The following is a 24,468-nucleotide window of genomic DNA, read 5'->3' on the forward strand; positions in this document are numbered from 1 at the left end:
GCGACGGGTGCTACTGCACCCGCCGCACATCAGCACTGCCGCTGGCTCTATTACGAGCCGGCTGCAATGTTGATGTGACATTTCCGCTGGGCCAGCGGACGGTAACACTGTTACCGTCCGCTGGCCCAGCGGAAATGTCATAATAGGGAGACAGAAATACTGCCGGCAATGGCGGTATTCTGTCTCCCGTGGCCTCGGCGGTCTTATGAAAAGACCGCTGAGGTCGTAATGACCCCCTAACTCTAACCCACTGCGGGTGACACCTATCGCTCCAATCCGGGTTTTGCTCCGGCTAACTAGCAGCGCCTCATCTCTACCCAAGGGCAGGGATGACTGGGCAGCCGAGCGCATTACATAATTGGTTTCTCAGGGAGCCATTGTCACTCAGGTCTCATCCGTTTCTCTCAATTACATTGGTCTCATGTAATTGACAAACAGAGGCAGTAAATGTTTTAATTATGATTTTAATAAAACGACAGTAACCTAGATAGCAAAGTGTAAGCTGCAATAACCAGAATGACACATCATGACAGTATTAAAATGGTGACAAGAAAAGGGAAGCATAACAATAATGCCACCATATTGTCACTACAATTAATAGACTAACTCCTGCCTAGATCGCAATAGAGCACAGCTTGTTAAACTCTAATTCTGCCCTTCAGATTCCCCTGGGAAGACATCATCCCCCATAACTGAGCAAAGGCCTGAAGTCTGCATTAGCATCTGTAGCGAAGCATCCAGCAATCAGCATATAGTTGTGGTTCTCTGGCTGGAATCTCCCTTTAACGTGTAAGGGACAGGGAAGTGTTTTTAGAATAAAACAGCTAATGTTCTAAGAAAATGCCCCTACGTAAGGTTGTGTGTTTTTTACGAATGTTGTAGACTAAACTTATACCACATTCACCGGCAATGTACCGTGCTGTAGCCTTGGAAGAAGCACAGAGTGAGCAAGAATGTCGTGTTTGAGAACAGAGTGCTGGCCTAGGCAAAACAGGTAGATAGAAAATAAAACAAGACCTGTGGCTATTGTAACAATAATAAAATGAAGCCGAATAAAATATATCTAGGTTAGACTGCACAGCGGCTGGCCTAGTATGCTAAAATAACGTGCATGGAGCTATAGCTAAAATGGCTACACAACAGCACTACCTCGGATACTTCACAAGGTACAAATAGTTGGTGGCATCTGAAGGTATCTGCCCAGAGGAGTTTACATTGGTAGTAGGGGCTGAAAAACAACTAGTGTAGTACCCTGTCAGTTATTTTCTTGAGCAATAAGAGGGCATTGAATGGGGATTGATGGCCAGTTGTACCCAGTTTGCTAAGAGATTATCAAGACCAGGGGCCACAGCCCATGGTCATATGGATGGATGAGAACGGCATCATCCTTGACTTGGATGCTTGCAGCTTCAGTGCTGTGCTTCAGTATGTTCTGACTCACACCTGGAGTATTGGAGGATGGAACTGTTGTAAATGTTCTCTTTCGGTAAAATGTCAACTGCTTAGTTGATTATGTTTGTGAAGAATAGGAAGTTAGTGAAAAGTTTCTACTGTCAAACTTTTCATGATTGAGATTTGCGTTTTTCAATGTTTCAACTTCTGACTATACTGGGATAGATTCCCTGAGCAGATTGTGAACGTTTTTGCTTTTCTCAATGGCGTACGTGGATTTAAATGGTGTTTAATAAAAACGCCCTATTGTTCAACCACAGTCATTTTTATTCCCGTTGTACCTAGGTCTGCATTGTACTTACACTTCTGACACATTTAGACTCTTTGCAATATTGGTACTTGTAAACAAGGATTCACACTTGCCTAGCTCAGTATCTAAGAAAAGTTTATTATCTGTAACTTTTCGAAGGTCCTTTGAGCGCATTTCATGAAAAAGCCCGGCACCTGCCAAAAGTTTCTATTGCTGCTTGTGGGACGAAAGTGCATAAAAAGTAGTTAATTGTGTGTATGGTGAGTATACCATGCTCAAATCCGAACAAATGAAGGGCTCTGACTGCTTATTTTTTAAATATTTACCTTTAATAAGCAGCCTTTCGACTTCAAGTAGGCATGGAATTATTCATTCTTTTTCAGAACAGATACATTAAATATATTAATTGTTATTAGTGCTTCTCTGTAGAGAGGTTTAATGATGGATGGGAGAATGAATTACTGATATATGAAAATTTGTGAGTGGTAAGATTGATGATGATGAATGATCTTTATTCGATTATTAAAATAATCATAAAAGAGCACTACAGTGAAAAAACTATAAACAATACAAAATGACCACTATTAGAGGCAATAAAAAGGCTAGAAAGTCATGGCATACATTTCAAGTAAGGCAGGAGTATCCTGCCTCCAAAGCAAATACATGGATGGACACAGCTGTACGAGAAAAGGACGTCGTACAACATCGCACATAGGTGCTATCAATAAATATAAAAGAATAAAAAGAATACAAACTTTCACAGCAACAATTTAATCCAAATAAATTAAAGCCTAAACATATTAAAAATCAATTGAGTTGTGCCAAGATAAAGTGCTTGTTAAAAAGGCCTAAACAGCAAAACAGACTGCCGACTCCGATAACGTGGAGAAATTAAAAAAAAAAAGCAGGTCTATGTTGGCTCAGACCCCGATTTTTAAAAATTGGCAGAAAATACCTCATCAAAAGGGGTTATCATACTGGCGGAAAAGGAGAAAATGCTCCAAAGAATGTAGAGAATAATCATCACAAGGAGAGACCAAAGTGGTGCTAGGGTCGAATTGGCCCGGTGGGAAGTGAAGGTGAGACCTAATCAAGCCCAGTCGAAACATTGCCAGGAGAAATCTTTTCCATGAGTTTCTAATTAATAAGAGGTAGGGTTTGGGTCCAGGGCAGGTCTCAATAATCACATAACCTCTCAAGGTTGGCATCCGAGACCACTTTCTCTCTTGCTTTCAAGGCATGTTGGAGAATAAGTCTTTAACACATACACAGTCATCTTTACTAATTTGCTAAGAAGAATAAAACAGGTCTGGCCTATCCAGGGTTACAGCAACTTTCCTTACATAATCTAACCAAGGGATTTTAAGTCCCAGCTCACAGTTAAGGCAATCTTCAATTACATCACGATTGAAGGTGGTGTGCTGGATACTCCAGAACGACATCCACAAGAGGAGCAGAGTAAGTTTAATAAAGTCCAACACATAGCCTAGGTTAAGCTTTTCATGAACAAAAAACTAGAGCTAGTGGGACCAAAGGCCAGCAACCTCCTGCAGAAGTGATTCTCCTCCTGCTGAAGCTTCGAGCAGTCTTGATTGCCCCAGATGGCAGCGCCATAGGTCAGAACAGGAAAACAGTTAATTCTATACACTCCCAGTACCAGTAAGATTTGTTTGCTGCCAACACTTGCAGAGAATCTGCATAAGATCACTAAAGGCCTGATTAAAGCGCAGGCACCGATTAGCAAGAAAGGGTAACCAACTATTCTGGGAATCAAAGATGACCCCCCCATTAAGAAACTCGCTAACTCTGATTATGATATTCCCCTTGATGGATATCGGCCTAATTTTGGGGGGATGCCTCCCACATACCATATAATTTGTCTTGGGTATCTTTGTATCCAGATCTAACTCAATTATTAATTCTACAAATGAGTCAATAAGGCACCTGAGACCACTAGACGTGTGGGAGAGTACCACTGCATCATTGGCATATAAAAGGGCAGTAATGGGTGTGGATTTGACCTTAGGCATATCTTTCCCATTTGCAGTCAAAAATTAGTTCAGGCCATTTACATATAACACAAATAGAATAGGGGCCAAATTTAGACCCAGGGGCCAGAACACAACTTTGCCTAACACCCCTGTGGAAGCAAAAAGAGTCTGTACATTCCCTCCTGTACCATAGCTCACAGAGGGGTTGATTTGTGAATTTAAATCCCGTAAAAAGCCAATAAGAGGCTGAAGCAGAACACTATCGATTAAACTGTACCACAACTTAGATCTGTTGACCCAGCTGAAGGCTCTAATTAGATCCATAAATGTGAAATAAATTGCCCCTCTCTTTGCTGTTATATAATTTCCTATGATAAGATTAAGATTCAAACCCTGCTCATGTGCTCCCATGCCTTACCTGAAGCTGTACTGCACTGAGCAAAGTATACTTTAAGCTGGATTCCGTCCTCAATTATATTTAAATAATTTGGCCCAAGATTTTAACTACAGAATTTAATAAAGAATGGGCCTGTAGCATGGATGGTCCTGTCTGTTTCCCTTCTTAAACACTGGAACAAGGGTTGCCCATTTTCACGAACTGGGAATTTTAACGGAAACAGCAGCATTCAAAACATTGGTGATCAGAGTGGCCGATAGCATGGTACTGGCCTTATGGAGGTCCATGGATACCCCATCAGGCCCTGGCGCCTTGTTAGAGGGGTTAGTCTCAATAGCTGAAAAAACCTCCTTAAGTTCAAAAGAAATCCCTAAAGGGAACAACGGAGGCTCTGCTATGAGTTCTGCTGCCCCATCATGCCTTGACGAATAAATCTGCTTGAAGTGTGCTACCCAATCATTGTGGTTAATGTTAGATCCTAGGCCATCAGACAAAGGAAACGTTTCTCATTAACAATCTCCCAGAAACCCCTAGCCTATCTGGTATTATAAGTGGAGACTAAATGCTCCCATTTCTCCTCCTTAACAGCTTGCTTCCTCTTTCTGCCCTTGCCAAAGTGATGATCTGCTGATTCTGTGGGCGAGCATTAATGGGTCCACGGAGCTTACGGTTGGCAACTCTGCATGCTTTGTCAAACCATCCTGTTTTCTGTGTCCCCCTAGAGCCAGATAACTCAAGCATGATTGTTTTAGTAGCATGATTAAGAGTCTGAAAGGCATCTAAGATTACCATAGATGGAGTATTAGGAGTTAAGAGTATGTCCGTCAACAAACCGAGGTTGAACCCAACGCAGGAGTTGGTCAAAACAGGTATGGAAATTCCTGGCCACTTTATCCAAATATGCTTATCTCTTGAGGTCAGCCCAGTTATACCAGGGGAGGCGACAGGGCGACTGCAGTCAGGTACTCTGAATACAGCCTCAATGGGGTCATGATCACTCTAACCATTTTGGAGCAGCCCACCCGATCAGACTAACGGTTCCAAATGCCGGGATATAAAATTCATAATCAATGGTTTTACCTTGGCCCCAAACAACAAAGGTATGGGGTTGATTAAGAGAACCCTCTGCCATATCCATCACATTAAGGAGGACATGACATGGAGCTTTAAACAACTTCCTCCCTCGTGGTTAGATGACCTAGAATACATGAGAAAATCACTAGTCACAAAACGGTCTGCTACTGGATGGTTCAGGCCTAATTTGGCATTGAAGTCCCCTCCCATAGTCAGGTTAAAACAATTAAAAACAGTAAATGACCTAGCCTCCAGGATACGATTATTTGCAAGGTCATTATGAGCAACCGATGTTATGGTGGTCTGTTTCAGTATACAGTATAGACAGATGGGGAGAGGGGCCTGGCATGCTTTGTGCTATTGAGGTGGCGCTGGAACTGATCTTTGATTAATGCAGCCGCAGCCTGTCCCTGTGGGCTGAGGGCCCCCCTCCACCTTTAACCCCTCAATAAGGGTGACTACCAGGCTGAGCAAAGGTCAGCCTGACAGGCACACTTCATTTTGAGGTCAGGCAGCCAGGAGCTAGACATGCGGTATTTGGGATCCCTGCTGTCTGAGCTGAACTTTGCTGGGCTGAAGAAGTCACAGCCCTGTGGGCATGACCTCTTCAGCCTATCAAAGGTGCCTCGAGGCCCTCCCCCTCATGATGAGGGGGAAAGTCACTGATTGCTTCAGACCTGGGCGCTTCAGTTTTAAGCCCTGAAGCTCCCAGGGCCAAATGTCAATCAGTGACACCTTGTCACAGTGTGGGATGGGGTCAGCAGTCTCACTGGCCCTATTCCACCTGGTGATGAGTTGGAGCTGCTGCCTTCCCTCATTGGCTGACCTTAGGTTAGCCATTGAGGAGAGGCAGCAGCCCCAACCCTCCTGGGACCTCTGAGACAGAGCTGAAGATAAGTGTATGTGTGTGGTTTTTTAAATGAATGTTTGGTGCGTATGTGCATGATTGAATATTTGATAATGAGTGCTGTGAATGGATGTGTGTGCGCACCTGTGTGAATGAATGAGTGTAAGTGTGCATGTGTGTCCTGTCCGCTCCCCTCCCTCCTAAAATTAACTGCTGCCACTGGTTGGATGAATAATTTATTAATAGCACTGCTATCACGAGGTCTGTTTAGTTACTGTGTGAGTTTGGATTCAACGTGAGACAATGACTGATGCTGTTGAGGATGGCCATGATGGTTTGAAGATTCAGAATTGTTGTTGACTAATAGTGGGCTTTGACTGTGAAGTTTCTCTTGTAAAGAGCTCAGATTTGGATTTTGTGCTGTACATTTTCCTGTGTTGACCTAGCTTGCTGACACTAAGGTATTGGGTGCCTTATGATCAAGCTAGTTTTAATTTTAAAGAGCTCACATAGTGTGCATGTTGATACTGGTTTTCAGGATGAGTTTAGCCACGTGTAGAAGAGGCTTGAGTTCAGTTTTGGAGTCTGTTGTGAATATCAGGATAAGGAGTTTGTGCTTGAATGTTTTCCAGTGCAGATGTGGTTTGGTTTGATTGACAGTAGTGCAGAGATGATATTAGGGGAATATGGTCTGAAAGGTGGGGTGTTTGATCAGCCAAGTACCACTTGGAAGACTGCACAGTTGTGAAAAACAAACTGATATTGTTGAGTTTTGGGTAGATGGTGCAATCAATCAATGATTAATCAAAGATTTACAAAGCGCACTAATCACCCATGAATCACAATGTATTGCTAAATGTGTTGAGGGCAAGAACAAATAGTGCTTCATCCAAAATCGTGCAAGAAGCATTTTTGGGACTGAGGTGCTGATGAGGTCCGTGATTTCCTCTATTAAGGTATGCCTAGATCAAGTCTGCAGGGCAGATGAAATGTGGTGGTCTCAAAAGCTGAAGATGGAAAACGACTTGTGAGAAGGTATACAGTTAATGTTACAGAGTTGCTACATAACACATGACCAGGACAGGACAATGTGTGCATGACTGCAAGGTCGTAGAGGTATGATTTCTAACACTGATTATATCTAAGTCTTTCAAAGGCGGGGCCCCAAAATGTAAATCTGGCCGGGGCTACTAAATCCATAAGAAGTCTCCAATAGAAAGTGTAAGGTGCAGGTTTCCATTTGCGCCACTAGGTGGAAGTAGTTCCGACTAGTTGGAGGTAAGAGACAATACTTCGTTCTATTTTGAGGAAAGTTTATCGCCTTGCCTTTTCACAGTCTCGCCATGCATGCGAAGTCGATTTTGGCGTCGAGTATTATTCACATCGGTCTCACTTTCACTGTCTACTCCTTGCAGCTGAGTTTCAGGATCGACTTTAAGGCATGGCAATTAGACAAACCCAGCACGTGAAGGATACTCGCAGCTTGGAGGTATCTTTTAATGGTTTAGATATGGTATTATTTACACAGTTAAGTATTGTCCAGTAAATAAATCGTGTTTCTCTACATTCTAGCCTTTAGGTGTTGTGCCAGGTGGCATGTTTTTTACTGAGGAGATCCACTGGGAGGTTGGGAGTGCATCGAAACGTCGGCACTGTAATAGGGATTTTGTGTATATTTTTTGAATGTAGAAATCAGGCTATGTACTGCACTATGTATTTTCCTAAAACGGTGGATCACATATCATATTTTGTTGTTTACATCACAGTATATCTGAGTTTTGCGCAGCCCGCGCCACTGTATTTGAAAAATAAATGCGAGAAATAATTGCTGGCCCTGATAAACAGTTTATTGTATTGTAACTCCTTAGCGACACGTGAATGAGACCCACGGGACCGGTGTGTTCATTTCTCATTTGTTCAGTCATATGCTTTACACATGTATGACTACTAACTTTTATACTTTTATCATATTACAGGCAAGATCATTCATTTATGTTGCTCAATAAAACTTATTGCACCATTTATGTAGTCGCGTCGTCGTGCATTTGTTAAGGATGGGGAATAACTAGTGCTTTCTGGATTTATGTTTTCTTTTGTGGTTTTTGAAGGCCGTTATTTTGGAAAATGTCAGTCCTGTTTCCATGCATGAGTGGATTAACCACACCGGGGTGTTAAGTCAAACAAGTCGAAAAGCTGCCAGCAGCAAATGACCGTACTGTGCTCCTCTATTCTAAATGTTGGCAAGTGATTTTTATTTATACTGACATAAGTTAATTACATTTACTTGTGTACAATCTACATAAAGGTAGACACAGCGCATACAACAAGTAGTAGGAGTATCAGGTGCAGCTGAGGTCATTACATCAGACAACTGCGGAAAAGCTGTTTGATCTGATAGTATATATCTAAATGTGTTTTTTTTTTCATTTTTTAAAGTGACTGCTATTTCTCTATCCCTTCACCGTTCTATGAAAAGAGACAGGTGAATTGTGTCTATAAGGAACAATACTTTAACCGCTTGACAGTGTGGCGAAGGCGCTTTTAAATATCATTTGCAAATCAACAAATCAGAAATAAAAACTGCTGTAATTTAACAATGCCCCAATTAAATGTGACTCGTGACAGTAATCCAAACTAATAAAATGCCCAAGAATCTATCCCAAAAATTAGACATTTTATGTCTTTCGTTAAACATAATTTGGCGACAATAGCGGCTGCCTGTAAAATGCAGAAATGTAAAGCGCGTGAATGACTAAACTTCCATTTGGAAACAGTCTGCTGTGCCAGGAACACCATTGGTCACTGTGCCACCTCCTATCAATGGCACTGACTCACGCATGCATTAATGACTGTGGTTTGTACAGGCTCCGGCGATGCTCTTTTTTCCTGCCAGTGCACCACCAATGACAAATACGCCCTGATGGTAGCCATCGGGTGGGAATAGGAAAGTAAGATTGTTCTTCTTGCAGTCACCACAACACCAACATTGCATAGCTGCCAGGCTCGGTGATGGAAAGATGTAGCGTCCATTTTACACCCCAGTACCAAATGACTTTGCAGACCACGATCAGTGGTAAGCAGCCTGCCCATGAGGTTCAAAGCGGGAGAGGTGGAGGGTCTAATTTTTCTTATAAACACATATTAGCCTATTTATGGAAAAGTCACCTAGCGCACAAAGTCACCTTGCTGTATACATTGCGTGACAGGGAAAGAGCAGGAATGTGCTGTATTCAAAAGAATACAGTGCATTCCTGCCTTTTTCACTGCCCTGGCACCCTTTTGGCTGCCTAGCACCAATGCAGGCACCCTTGCACAAGGGTACCTGGGTTGCATGCAGGATTGTTTCTGTGCAGGAAGAGACACCTTCATGCACAAAAAGAATCCTGAGAGGCACATTCCTCTATCTGTGCTGCAGAATGTAGCACACACAGAAAGAGGAAGTAACAAATAGAAATAAAGATATTTCTCCTTGTTACGCCTCTTCTGGGAATGTGCTTTTTTTGGCACATTCCCAGCTTTATAAGTTCTGGTAACTCTGGGAATAATTAAAAAAGCATGGGAAATGCATGGGAACACCCACACAATGCCCATGAAACGCCTTCCCAGGGAAGAGTAAGGCACTGTAGGCAACTCAGGGCCAGACAAAGTGGGCTTGCATAGCTTCATAAATCTGACTTAAGGTTTGGGTTGCTCTTGCACCATGTTGCATGGTGCATGAGCAACGCAAACCAGCTCGTAAACAGGCCCTTCAATTTTTTTTAGTGGAAAGGAGGTGCTCTCATGCCAATAGCATCCTGTGCATACAAACTCTTAAAATGATTCATGATTTTGTGAATTGCGCTGGGCACACAATACTCAAGGATCTCGCTTTCTTATTAATATCTAGAAAGATGGAATCAGTGAGGGACCAAGCACTCTGTGGAGCCTACGATGAAGACTGCAGCCAACAGAGGAAGGTTGCCTTGATAACTGTTGGTGTTCCTGCCAATCTGCTTGCTTCAGTTCTTCGATCCAACCCTCACAATTACTACCTTTTAAAGACAGTTCACCATTATCAAGGGACAGTGGTTGTGTGGTCGGGGTGAGCATTTAGGGGCAGGAGTAGCGTCTATGTGACTGGGACTAGGACTAGCCAGCTGGGACTGTGGGGCACACTGTCCCCTGTGTGTCACAATCTATCTTCCTTCTTCCTCACCTAACTCCTTTTCCTCTTCTCTTCTTCTCTCATTTCTTGCCTCTCTCGCTTTCAAGCATCTTTTTTTCTGCCACTGTCCTCTCTTTGCCTAATGCGCACTTCGTTCTTTCACTACGTCTTCCTTAGACTGAATTTTCTTCTTTCCCCACTTGGCTACCCGTTCCTCATTATACACTCAATGATCCGGTCACAGGTACACATTTTCTGTGGTGCTTCTGATCTTAATGGTTATAGTGAGTGCACCTGGCAGGTTGCACCACTGAGGTTACTATACATATATATGTGAACATCCAGATATTGGTATAATTTGCGTGGAATTACCCTTAAAGAATTCATCACTGCCAGTCCCACAAGTCCAGGGGTGATGCTTTCTTTGCAAATCACACCCACAACTGCCACGGTAAATACTATGACGTTACCTAGGAAATCACTTCGCAGGCCCAGCCACCTGAAAAAAAAGTAGAAATAATTCACATGGGGGTTTTCCACTGTTACTAGCAATCATATCAATGCAAGGTAAAGCTGGTCCTTCTTTCCACAATCCAAATTAGCGTGATTATTTAAAAAGTGATCAAAAAATTAAAGCACTAACTTTTTGTAAACCAAAGACCATTGTCTTCCAGAAATGAGTATCTTTGCTGAGAAGGAGCGGTGCAAGTTTGGATGCAGCTAATTAATGAAATTGGGGGATAAGATGAGACTCCCGCTAAGAGTTGAAGGGACACCAGAATGAAAAGGCCTAACCGTATGTTAGATGCACAAGGATGATTACTTAGTACTTATCATCTAGAGGTCAAGACATGGAGCATTCAGTGCGGATTGTTGCAACTATGTTCGAATCAATCGTTATCGAAGGCTATGCGTTTCACAATTCTTCATTATCTAGTAGTTTGATGGCTGGTCCCTGTAGAGTCCCATGACTCCCTGATATCATTTAACCCCTGCAGGTCCTAATCACAGGTCGTACTCCTGTGGACCTGCTCACAAATCACTTGGGCAAGCCCGCTATCCAGGTAGCCTACTATGACATCGCTGCCATTTTATCTCAGCAAAGAACACTACCACTTTTAATGCCAAGTTTTCACTTCTAGATCAATTCCTGGAAAAGCACCAATGGTGATATTTTTCTCATGCCCCCTATTAATTGTATATACTGTGAGTCTCAACTTACATTAGTACTTATGTTTGAGGCACTAGTATTTGACAGAGCTGGTTATAATCATATCACATATGTATTATTCCTGTCACTGGATGCTTCTCTAACATCTCTAGTGCTGATGATGGCCCACGGATTTGTTTCTCGGGGTTGAACATCGACACAAAGTAGACTTATCCGTGGGATATTACCAGTGATTGTTTTTCTGCTTGATCTAATTATCAACAGAATACCTGTGCATATGCTTGTTTATCACTTGTATGTACTATAAAGTGCTATCACAGTCTGATATTTGTACTCTTTGCACAACAACTTTTTTGAGCACTGCACCAAAAGTTTTGGATGTACTTAAATATGAAATATAATTGGGAATATATCAATCTAGCTACACAATTCTTTCTTTACCTACAACATCTCCATGAATGATTGTCTTCTGTTTTCATAAACCAGACTCATAGTATATGTTTGCACAATTATATTATTCAAAATGCATTCTATTTTATGAGATTTTTTTTCAAACATAACTAGAGGTGGGACTTATAAAGTGAAGTCCCAACATTACAACTCATTTGCTAATCCACCTTACAAATCTGAGCCCGGAATGCAAGGGTATCAAATTCTTAAGAAGCCACAATCCTGCAGTGCAGTATTTCAGAGACATTACCTGTTTGCAATAAAACTGAAATAGTACAGTCTCTGATTGTTGTCCAGTTTGCTGTGGTTCCCTTCAATAAACCGCCCTTGCTCCTTGAATGCTCTGATGACACCAACACCTTGCAGGGTTTCATTGAAATGAGTGTACATTGGAGACTTGCTGACAGATTCCAGTCGCTTCAGCTGTCGCGATGTGGCTACAAAGAATCGCTTTGGAGGAAAACAGTAGATCAGCGAATCAGTTAATTGATAAGCTGCTGAAAAATCCAATGCCTGATAAAAACAATGATGTGTATATTGAGAACATTCTATCAAATTTGATCTAAGGGAGGTTTAAAACAAGTGGGCATTTGTTGAAACACCAAGCATGACTATCACACAGGAGCATCATATATGGGGAAACATTAGTGGCTGCATACTAAAAGGGTCTGTAACACATGGTAACTTTCCTTGAAACCACTGCCTGTGTTCGTGATATGACAATGTTATCTTCGAATATGTAATGGAGCACACCGTCCAGGGATGTTAGAAGGTGCATATATGGCCCTGGCAAAGAATCCTCTATAAGCGTCTATACCAGAGTGAAATCAGGAGTATAATGTTTTGCATGTAATGACTGTGTGATCCAACTACAAACAGTACATTACCTTATGTTGCGTCCACCATGCTCGAGCTGTGAGGTCGTTGACTGACATACATTTCTTTAATTTTTACAGCAGCTCTAATTTCAAAACTAGGTTCTAATGTCTATTCATAAATTATTAAAATGCACTTAGCAACACTCTCTAAAATAGGGCATAAAAGTACTAAATAAACATATGTTCCTCAATACTTCTGTTGTGGCTTCCTAAACAAGATCTCCATCCTGGAGTTACACTGAAGTGGTTTGGAAAAAATCCAGATCCTAGTTAGATTTGCCGTTGCCCTCTGAACCACGTTATTAGTCAGGAATAAATCTGCAATGGGAGTTTCCATAAACACTGTATTGGCTTAAATCCAAAGGTCAGATTAGTATAGAGATAACCAAATCCTACCAGAGACTTCTTGCAGGGTATGTCTACTTTATCTGATCTTCCGCATTTCTCTGGGGAGTAACAAACAGTCAAAACTGTTATTTTTTATAAACTAACCAAGTCACTAAAAACGTTTAATTAATATACTGACCATTAGGTAAAGGTCAGCACAAGCCATGACTTGTAAAAATGTTAAAAAGAACACTTAAGACATCTCAGTCTAACAATTTGTATTCCAACCTACATAAGAACCTAAAGAAATATCAATTCATACAGCACCTCTATAACTCTCATTTAGTTCAGACAGCACCCCTCAGATAAATCATAATTCCTAGTCGTGATATTGGAAAAAGACAAACTGATGAAAGTCTCAGCTGAAACTCTATAACTCCTCAACGAGCAACTAAAATTATGAGTGTGTTTATGGTGTTGCTATGCAGAACTTCTTTACTTTTTAATGATGCTACCCTTCTGGAGAATGGTCCATAGGAAAGCTTAATTTATCATGATGTAAACTGCAATCCAATACAGCACCGATGCATATGACCAAACATAGTAGGAGGCTGTCTACCATTAATACACACTCAGTAGTTTTGCAGTTAAAACATTAGTGAGGCCATTGTAGGCAAACATATGCAACCAGTTTGCTACATTATTTAAGCAATTATCTTTAGCCAATTACAGCTATCAAGTTACTATGCACCTTATGCCTCAGAGGTCAGGAATCAAATGTTATAAATCAGCTAACACGCAATGAGGTGATGGAGAAGGAAACAAAAACTAACCTAGTATTGTTGCAGGTATTATGAAGGCATCTCTGTTTCAAAATAGAAAGCAACTATTATCTTCTTTTGGCATGTGCACGGTTTATGCCAAATGTTCGAGGCTGTTTCACAGAACTGCCTCCCAATATTACACGTTGCCCCACCACATACTACAAAATAGACATTGAAACAACTTATCAGATTTCTCGTCACATTCCTGAGACAACATAAATGCCCCTATCGTTTTAAGAAGAGCGCTAAAATAAACAATTACATTTCCTTTACTGACAGTTTACCGCCAAAATCTTGGCGAGCCTAAATGGTTATCACTGCTGTCTGTTTTAACCCCAAATGAGTTGTAATGAAGCTAATTTTGTTCCTGGTTACCTACAGTTTTGAAGGTATTTTCCTCCTGGGAGAAGCTGGAGTTAGCAACTTTATTTTACTTCACTGGCAAGGTTTGTGGTTATTTAAGCGGGGAAAAATGTTATATCTTTGTCATTTGTGAATGTTATAGTAGAATACAGCTGTTTATCAAAATGGCAGCAACAGGAGGAACTTTGTGTAAAATGTGTTTACATCTTATCTGCCAAACTAATGTTTGAACAGGAAAACCTTTCTATTATCCTTTTTCTGAATGAGGCCTTTCCAGCAACAGTAAAATTTAGAATTAATTATTCCCTGCAAAGTTGACAGCACTGATTATCTAATAGTTGCTAGTCGAGCACTTTAAAATATAACCCTCAATGACACCACATTAAGGTATTGCTTTTTGCAACCCCACAGGTTATCTCTGAGTAGTGGCCTGACTACAGAGGTTGCTTGTGGTGGAGTCAGGACCCGCTTGCATCTCTCCTGTGTGCAGATGATCATACAGAATACCCTTACTGTCAACTCTTTCAACAGGTGTGGGATCAGCACAGTGTCCCAGCCCTCTAACTCCAGCTCCTGCCAAACCTAGATAGCAGGGATCTTCAGTGTCAGGAAGGAATTCTGCTGGGAGGAAATAGGGTGTCGAGCTATTCCTCAAGCTCTAGAAGAAGCCCCAGATTACAGGGACTGGACTCGCGGAGGAAACACATCTGCTCCTCCTCCCATAAGCAATCCAACCGCTAACTCAATGCCAAAGGGACAAGATGTAATCAAAAATAGGAGACCATAAATGTACTACATAAAAGCAGCTGAAATCTTGCATATAGTCTAGACTGCACACTTCTGATCTTTCTCCTTCAACTCACACTTCTTCAAACCTTGCGAGATTTGGTCATATTAGGGGAATAACATTGATGCAATAGCATCTCTCCTACAAGGAAGTGCCTTTCTGCATATATTGCCCCTCTTCAAACTCATCTATCAGGGGAACAATGTTCTGAGATAAGCTGGAAGAAGATCAAAAAATAAAATTTTATCTTGGGGCTTTTGGGAAAAGAAAAGAAAATTACAAAAGAAAGCACTTATTTCTCACACAGTCATGGCAAGATCTTCATATACGCAAAGCCCTGACCCAAAAGGCAAGCTCCTCTGCCTACAAACTAAAAGGGTGCCCAGCACAGTGTCTGCCCATACCAATACACGAAATAGACTTCTCCTCCTATATGCTCTCATAGTATAACCTTATTTTATCTCCACCGCAAAATACTTTTCCACCAGACTTCTAGATCACCCCACAACTTCAGCCAGGTCCACAGGATGGAGCACATTAGTCACCCTCTTCTACATGACTGCCTACAAAAATCAGACTATGGCTCCCACAAAACTGCTTTCCATCCTTATCTATCTTAGATAGCCCCTAGTAATTTCAAATTTAAGTTGATGAAAGTGTTCCCAGAAACTCTTATCATAGACCAATAGCATTGCAGGTGAAAAAGCGCACTAGAGACAGACCTACTTTTCACCCAAAATACTTCCCTTTGGACCAAAATCTTCCGAAGGGAACTAAAAGTCTCTAAATCCTGAAAATGACCCCATGAAATGAAGCTATCAATCTACCTTTGAGCATGATTCAAAAGACAGTCCAACATCTACATCTCTAACGTTGGTAATGCCATGATTAAGTCAACAAGCATTTTCCTTGACCAATTTGACCAAACGTCCAAACTCTACAGAATTAAATACTGCCACAGCCAATTCCACCTCACCCGCAAACCGATCCACACCAACCACTCCACCCCTACTCTACCCAACTATGGACACAGGGGTACTATCATCACACCAAAGACAGAGGACATTGAGCCTAGAACAAGAGCTAATCGTCTACTAACTCCCTTCCCCACACATAATAATTTCTCTCCTCCTCCATTGATTACATTAAGTCTCTCACCGTAGTTATAAAAAAACAAGCCAAACACTGAGAAACTCATACTAATGCCCCACATTAAATCCAGTTTCTCCCAAAATACATCTGCCTCTAGCTGTCTCGCAAAAATTTCGATCTACTTACATTTGAGCTGAACTCCCTCTCAAGTTCACACCCACAATCAAAAACACTGCTGTCATCAATAGAATGCAGTTTTAAGTGATTCATACAGCTCTACCACTGACAACACCACAACCTAAATACTGACTTTGGACACTCAGAGTAGCATGCCTCACAAATATGCCCACTGAGAAGCACTTCTAAATGCACACTTCTACTATTCGGAAGCCTAGACTCCAGCCTAAGGCAAATAGCTATTAACTTGTATTTCGCTCACACCTGATTTGGCCTTGAATAAGCCCAGGCTTTCATGTCACATGGGATGAAAAACATGGTGGCTGTTGATTTACCTGAAAATTTTAATTTCCCATTAAAAGAAATTGTAATCTTTTCCAAACAAATCTTTGTATATTTGTGTACTAAATGTAACAACACATCTAACACTCAAGCACCGTGAAATACAATAAACTTTGATTATCCTTAGAATGAGCGCAATTTAGACTCCATCCTTTACATGTCATCATTGCGCAATTTTGAATTTATATTTGACATTACATTTACTGTGTGCCTTAATATTAACATGTGTGAAGCATTTAAATGCATTAATGAAATGTAACCACTGAGAAACTGAAGATTTATAAACATTTGCACTAATGTTTAATTAAAATGCTTACATGTATTAATTATTCACATTTTATATTTACACTTCTAGTTATGCTTGCATATGTAAACATGTATTCCTTTATTAACATTTTGCATTTATTCTGAAAGTTACATGCGTGCATGTATAAGCATGTATTCGAAATGCACATGAAATACTTTGTTGAAGTTAGCCTGACTACAGGCTTCATTTTAAAGTGTACTATGTTGGTCAGTGTGTTCTTCTTTTAGCTAGAGAAAGAAGTATTGTTGTATGTATTAATTTACTGATAGTAAGGCCTGGGAAGAGAAATCTTGGCAAGGAATATGGAGACCTAATTCGCAGATGAAGCCGTCCATTCATCATGTACCAGGAACAAGAGATGCTCAAGGTTGCAATAACTGTCTAAGTTTTGGTGGGATGTAAAACGTACATGATGTTGCAAATGCACATACCAAGCGATGAACTGATTGCTTCTTGGTGGTGTAGGAAGAGGTACGAATGTTGCAGAAGCTTTGTATTGTTTCAACTAAAGTTTACACAGTTAGTAGTTAGAGCAGAGTCCCTTAGACCTTGAGGGGTTCAGCACTCTCTGATTCCCTTTATTCTTGCAAGTGTGAGGCTATTCTTTTAACTTGAAGACTGCTACTGAAGTCTTCGCAATGCTGACACCTTCTTGCACTTCCTAATTTTGCTGAGACCCCATTGTAATATTATCCTAATTCCCGATTTAGAGCTATGATTGGATGACTTTAGAAATATTCCATGTTTAGGAGAGAGAACTGGAGTTCCTTTATGGAACACCTATTGCTAAATGTCAGTTTATATTTTGCGGTGGCTGTTACTGTACTTTAACTTATTTCGCGTAAACAGAACTTATTGAGGCATTGTAGCTTGCCAGATGTACTGCTGTACCTTTTGAATATATTTCTGCCACGTCTATATACTTGGCTGGTCAATAATCTGAAATAAATTCCTTCAAAGTACAGTCACTGATTCCAAGTCCTTATTGTGGGGTCAACTTGACCTCTCAAAATTGAAATGTATTATTAATGTCGACTCCCTTTAAAGTTTCATGTCAACTTAACAAAAGTCCATTCGACCAATAGAAAAAATCTTTGATGACTTTACAAAGAGGCTGCGAATTACTTCCCTGCGTGCTCTCACATTCAACCCAATAATGTCAAAAATTTTGAGGAGCAGTAGGTCCAACTCCCTCGATTGTGGTGTAATTAACCCATCCAAAGATAGACACTGAATAAAACAACAAACATTTAATAAAACAATTGGCAAATCTGCATGGCACAAGACCTGTAAGGTCTCACAAGAAATGGCAAGAAAAAGCTCAGAGCTGCTCTTCCTAAGACACCTGGAGACACCAAATTGAAATCTAAAATAGGAAGAATCAATGATCTTTGAAAAGGGAACATGTGGCACATCACTCCTGGCCCAACTTCATATGTAGCAGGCACTGACGGGTGGGGGACTGACCCACTGAACATCATTTCACCTCATTTCCGATCACAAAGAATATTCTTAACTTTGCTATTAAGAATTTCTCTGAATCTGTACATCCGATACTGCATGCCTCACTCATAGTTTTCTGATTTTGGCTGTCTGTTGCCTCTTATTTTATATCAAACTCTGCTATGTGAAGCGCTCTGCTACCTGCGGGGTCTGGTTTGTGCTATATAAAACTGCAAATAAATAACAATAAATAAACTCTTGGCTGTGCTGCTAACCATCATTTTTCTGAAAACAGCATAGCTGAGAAGCTACTTTTTCAGCCATGGGCATAGTCAAGATACAACCTAATTACAACAAATTTTTACAGGTGTAACAAGGATACAACTGTTGCTGAGCATGCAGAAAGCAAATCATCATCTGCAGTAAAGAAGTCAAAAAGTAAAACAAGCACCACTCACCTGTAAAAAGAAGTACAGAAGCCCCAGAGGTATGAACGACACGGCAGCCAGAGGGGTGGCTACTGCAACGATGAGTAGGATCTCTAGGATAACCAGGAACAACAGGATGGTCACCATCACCACATGTGGGATGACATTGTCCACTGTGTCCATCTCCTTGGCGAAGCGATTTGTCAAACTGCCACTCGGGGTCCGCTCAAAGAAACTGAGTGGGCACCTCAAGATGCTATACAGAAGGTTGTAGTGCAGTTGTTTCGATACCAGTATCCCCCCAAGGGTAACAGTGGCTGTAGCAGCAAATATACCTAGAACTGATCAAGGTAAAAAAATTAGTACTGCATTTTTTATATAATACAGATATTTTATTTATCTTAGCAATAAGACCTCTAGGGCTGATTACAATTCAGGTGGAGTGGTACCTATGATTCACATCTGACCACTTGGCTACCATTTCCGACAAAGTCCTCCTGCCAAAAGCAGGAGGAATTTCTATGTGGAAACGAGCAAGCGATTGAGAGACAACATGCATGAAATGACCCGGTAACTTCTGGACCCACATGTTAATCCTCATTCTGTGCCCGAAACATTCAATTTGTAATCTAGCACTGTACTAACAAAAGTACACCAACACTGTGCTCTCTGCGAAGCAGTGCCTAATTTGAGCCGGTGGCTGCAGGTGGGGCCCACCGGAACTCACAATTGGGGACTGACACTTATGTTTCATTATGCAATATTGACCGCGTGAGAGAGAGAAAAACACACCAACAGGAAAAAAGGAAAAACAGTGCCAAAGGAAGAAAGCAAGGGTGAAAACGAACTTCTAAGAGTGAGAGAAAGGTGGAATCAATAATACGCAGCGTTCGTATTCAGCACCCTGATCTTTTACAGTGTCAGCTACGGTCTTCTGAGCAAAACTTTGGGCCCTTGCACTGTTCACACACAGAGCATGTGAAGCAGCTTTATATGAACAGCAGCCATCAAGCTGCTCAGAGTTTTAGAACTGCCGCTAATTCCATGGCTACAGTTCCTTATATAACATGTCCTAAAATGTACTGACTGTCAGACAATTCTAAAAAGCAATATCCATTCTACTATCATCACACTGTTTTAGAAAGGATTTTGCTGTGAAACGTAATGGCAGCAAAATAAAAGGCACACATCTATTTTTATCAAAAAGGAATAACATTTCCTTTGTCTATTTAGTCCTGTGCATTGCATGTTGTTGGAAGTTGCTTTCCCAACTTTGCTTGCCCTCCATGCTTGTGCTTCCCTCTAATTTATTACTAGTTGCAACTTAATGTATTGAGGAAACCCGATGCACAGAGCTGTAGTTACAATATGAGACCATGCACAGTGTGATTTCCCTTTAATAAGTTTTGTATTTTCTGCCTCACAGGAAATTAGTAGGAACAGGAATAATAATGTGCAAATATCGGGACCATAGCACACAAACAGATGAAGTTCCAACGTAGTGCCACGCCAAATGCCGATATTCTTGTGTTGAGGTGATTCAAACTCGATGTTTATTTGTTCCAAATCCTCCGTCATTAATCAAATACTTATAGTACAGTAGAATACATGTACTTTGGATACACAAGGCAGCCAACACCTGTTGTGTCTTAAAGACCTTTTTTAAGGCTGTATACATTATGTACAGGTTCATGTAAATCATTAATATTGGTGATAAATAGGAAGAGAGGATGGATCTATTCAATAGAAAAATTGTGAGCGAGCGAATGTTAATACCACAAGATACCCATGTGGAAAAGTAAAGGCAGATGTGTGTTATTGTAAAACATCCCACTTATAGTGACAGGTCTTCATACATGACTCCACGAAAAGAAAAGGACAATAAACAAGTGCAAAAGCCGCACCATACAAGATTGGACCGTGGAAGAAATTACCTTAATAGTTGACACAAAGATCACAGAAAATGTAGATCAAGTGACCTGATGTGCCGAAAGCCATAGAATTAGGGGCTGTGCCAATACCACTTTCTCAGTGCAACAAGGTATTTAAAAATTAGACCTCAACTGTCAGCAAGCAATGATATGGGTTTAATGTGCTAACATATAAGGCTGAAGTACATAAAAGCCAGCAGAAACAGAAAGGCAGGGCTATAGTTGTAAAGTAGTCCTTCATGCAGATGAATGAAAGCACTTGAGGGGAGGTGGAAGAGGATACATAAAAACATCCAATAGCATTAAGTGAAAGATGAATACTCCACTGGTCTTAGTCAAAGTATCAGGCCAATAGCTGAAAGATGCTGGCTGAGTAAAGCTAATGATTGGAAGGAGTGAACCCTAAGTCCACTTTATGTCGATTGTAAGCAACAGGTCAGTGCTGTCAAAAGCCAGACCCATAAAGGGCTAGACGTTAGCACAGATCACAATGCCTTACAGCGCTATGCTTTCAAATAAAACATTACACTAACCAGAAGCCCAGACTTCAATAAAAAATGTTTAGCGAGCTTTGTTTAGAGATATGGTGGCCATTTTTGGGTCGAGCCTACAGGGCAAGCTGTCTGGTTGCAAAAGACCTAGTGCCAGTTTATTAAGCTATTACAGCCCATTGCTTACCTCTGATTATCTTTATTGTCTCTCTAATTTGTTTGATTCATATTTAATGGTTTGCCTTGTCGATCTTGCGTTTTTACTTCCACTGCTGCATAGCCACTTTACGTGGGTCTTTCACTGCTCACTATTAGGGAACTACTTTTTTTCTATTTGCTAAAGCACGCCACAAAAGTTCATGTCTTCCCCAGCTTTGTATCATGTGGTTTTCTCCCCCTCACTCTGAGTTGCTCTCTCTCTCACTGATGAGCATTATCTTCCCCCTTGCCACACTCTCTGCTTGTGTGGTGTGTTCTCAGTCTTGTGCTTCTTTCTCCAGCCCTGTATGTGGTGTTTGTACACTTCTTCCCCTATTCACTTCTATTCTCCTTCGCAAAACATTTTTGTGTTTTTAAATGGTGCTTCCCCACAAAAAGTTATTTGTTTTTTATCAATCGATCCAAGTGGCATCCCCTATCGTGGATAAGTACATCACATATTAAAGCAAATGGCACCCGCATCATTCTGCTGGCATGCACATGCATTGTGATGCATTTGTGTGTCAGTGGAATGAAGCAACAATCACTGAGACTTTTTCATTACTTTACTTTTTATTTTGACAATGCTGCAGTGTCCCAGCACTGTACAGCACCCCCAAAAGCAATCCGCAGAGCCGATAAGTCCCAAAGGTGAGACTGGTTAGCTTTGCTAGTGCTTGTTTTTTTCAATAGCAAGCTCCAGTTTTCTTTTGTTTCTTCTTTTTTCAAACAGATATCCATTTGGCTGTTTTGGTTGCTTTGTTAAGTTCCCCTGATTTTCTTCATCTTGTCGGTGAAACCTTCTATGAGGAATACATCTCTCAGCAAACTTAACTTTTGCCTTTTGCCAAGAACCCTTGCCCTGTGCCTGCCCCTTAATTTCACTTATTGAGAGGCAAGCATGTGTCAGCATAGACTACCTACTTAATATGGCTCCTGAGATGCAGGCTGCACTAGGATCTTTGTCACTTTCTGTGGTTTCTTCTCTATTTACTCATTCTTCAAGTGGCGGGTTTCTAGAGAAAGTGTCTGGTTAGTGCATTAAAGGGAAGTCAGTCGCCAAGGTGCCTCAGCTTGTTTTTTTTTGTTGGCTAGTCTCCCTGATGGTACTTTATGGTACTGGAGAAAACATTATATGCAATCTTACTAAGTGCCAAGGTACTTTTTTACTGACTTACTTATTTAGACTGTGTGTTTGTAAATACGTCCTGTTTATTGGATTATTTGTTACTTGTATTGGTACATATATTTTTTGAAAAATGTTCACAGATATACCAGAAAAGTCTCAATCATCTCACGGTTACACATGCATCCTTTTAACAAATGCCAAGCCATTGGATTGAATGCTATTATCCACAGCACTCCTACCCAAATTTCAAGAAGACTATCATAATAGTTCCTTAGCCAACAGCTGCCAAAATGATGTGTGTGGAAGTTGGGTATAGGCTTTTTGAACTTTAATCTGGACAATCCCGATACACTACTTACCACAAATCTTGAATTGCCACTCCCACCCCTCTTACTTGGACAACCCCCTGGCAGTGGGACCAACCTCAGTGCTCTTAATCTCACCCGATATGGCGTCTTTTATGACTGCAATACAGTCTGTTGGCCTCAAAGTGATCTTTGTACCTCCTCATCAAACTATTCACCAGATAACCCAAACAACTCCTGAAGTTCCAGTGAGTGACACACAGCCTGTCCTCATACAAAAGAACCCACACCCATGATGCCACAGAGAAAACAAATTGGACAGCCTTAGAGAGGAGATAAAGGCCAATCATCTTGTGCAAGCCTATGCAGTCTTCACCCACGTGGAAGTGCATACACTAGACCCCATTTTTTTCTACAGAAGGGTCATTTTGCATAGAATATACCTGACCAAGCATTTGGTCAGGTAACCACTGAATCCTGTTCAACCTCACCGCACTAGGACAGATGACCAAAAGCTAAGGTATCAGAAAAAACAGCTGCGTAAGAGATACTAAACAGATCAATAGACATGGACTATCTGTACTATGCCTGAGGAACCTCGCTCCCATGAGTGAGATGCAGAATGCGCACAACCTAACCTTGCGCTTCAACTGGACTATAACTGACATGGATGTGGTGGCTCCACTGTGGCCCAAAAGACAAAAAAAAACAAAGTGGCCCACTTCTGGTACAACCAAAACCATAATAAAGAAACAAAGCAACTCAGACTTGCTCAGAGAATATGGAGACAAGAAGACTCCCTACATCTAAATCAAAATCTAAATCAATCCCAATCATCTGGGAAAACTCTTTGAAATCATTAAGCATCAAAACCACCCTAGAACTACTACCACTCTCAGTGACACTACCTCCGAAACATGAGTAGTTCTCAACCTTTTTTAAAGAGAAGGTAAACAAAATGGAAAACTCCTTTGTTACCGAACGTGATGCCACCCATACTCTGCTGTACCACCTACACCCTTCCCAAAATGAATATGTGCACTGAGCTAGTACCAATTAACAAATATTCCCCCCAAGCTAAAAAACAATGCTATAAGGAGTGCATTTGAAAACCTCAGTGAAGCGATTGTCCAGAAGATCATACATAGCATTACTGAAACCCAACTCACACTTCATTGTCTCAGTAAATTTGCCCTGCTCAGCAGTTGCCAATTCAGTCTCAGACCAAGCTACAGCAGAGAAATGTCCATCTTACTCATCATGGATGATAACTATCCAAATCCTGGACAAGAGCAACTCTTGTCTTCTGATCCTTAATTGATCCTTGTACTTCAATGCTGTCAAACATAGCACCCTGCTGAAGATGATAAACCACAGAATCAGCTTCAAAGGAAATGTGTAAAAGTGTTTCTCCTCTTATCTAGATAACCAAACTAATCAAATTGGTGGACTCCTTATCCAACCCATCATAGGTGAGGGTAGGATTCCCACAAGGCTCCACCCTCTCTCCCACACTCTTCAGCCTCTACATGGAACTGCTGTCTGAGGTTCTCCATAATTCAATCTAGTGTACCACATTTATGCAGGTGGCACTGAACTGTACCTAATATCTTCCCTGGATGGCATTATTCATTATTCTGCTCCCCAATTCATTGGCAAAGGTCCAAGAT

General features: G+C 41.1%; 1 protein-coding gene across 1 annotated transcript in view; it reads right to left on the minus strand.

The window, feature by feature from the left end:
• LOC138261344 (multidrug resistance-associated protein 1-like) overlaps positions 1-24,468 on the minus strand; it is a 616,610-nt gene that overhangs the window by 109,996 nt on the left and 482,146 nt on the right. The window contains exons 23-25 of the mRNA XM_069210192.1: positions 18,775-19,085; positions 12,027-12,226; positions 10,528-10,654 (exon numbers count right to left, since the gene is read on the minus strand). Of these exons, the coding sequence (XP_069066293.1) occupies positions 10,528-10,654; positions 12,027-12,226; positions 18,775-19,085 (638 nt within the window). The remainder of the gene's footprint in view (positions 1-10,527; positions 10,655-12,026; positions 12,227-18,774; positions 19,086-24,468) is intronic.

The sequence above is a fragment of the Pleurodeles waltl genome, chromosome 10, assembly GCF_031143425.1.
Source record: "Pleurodeles waltl isolate 20211129_DDA chromosome 10, aPleWal1.hap1.20221129, whole genome shotgun sequence".
NCBI lineage: Eukaryota > Metazoa > Chordata > Amphibia > Caudata > Salamandridae > Pleurodeles > Pleurodeles waltl.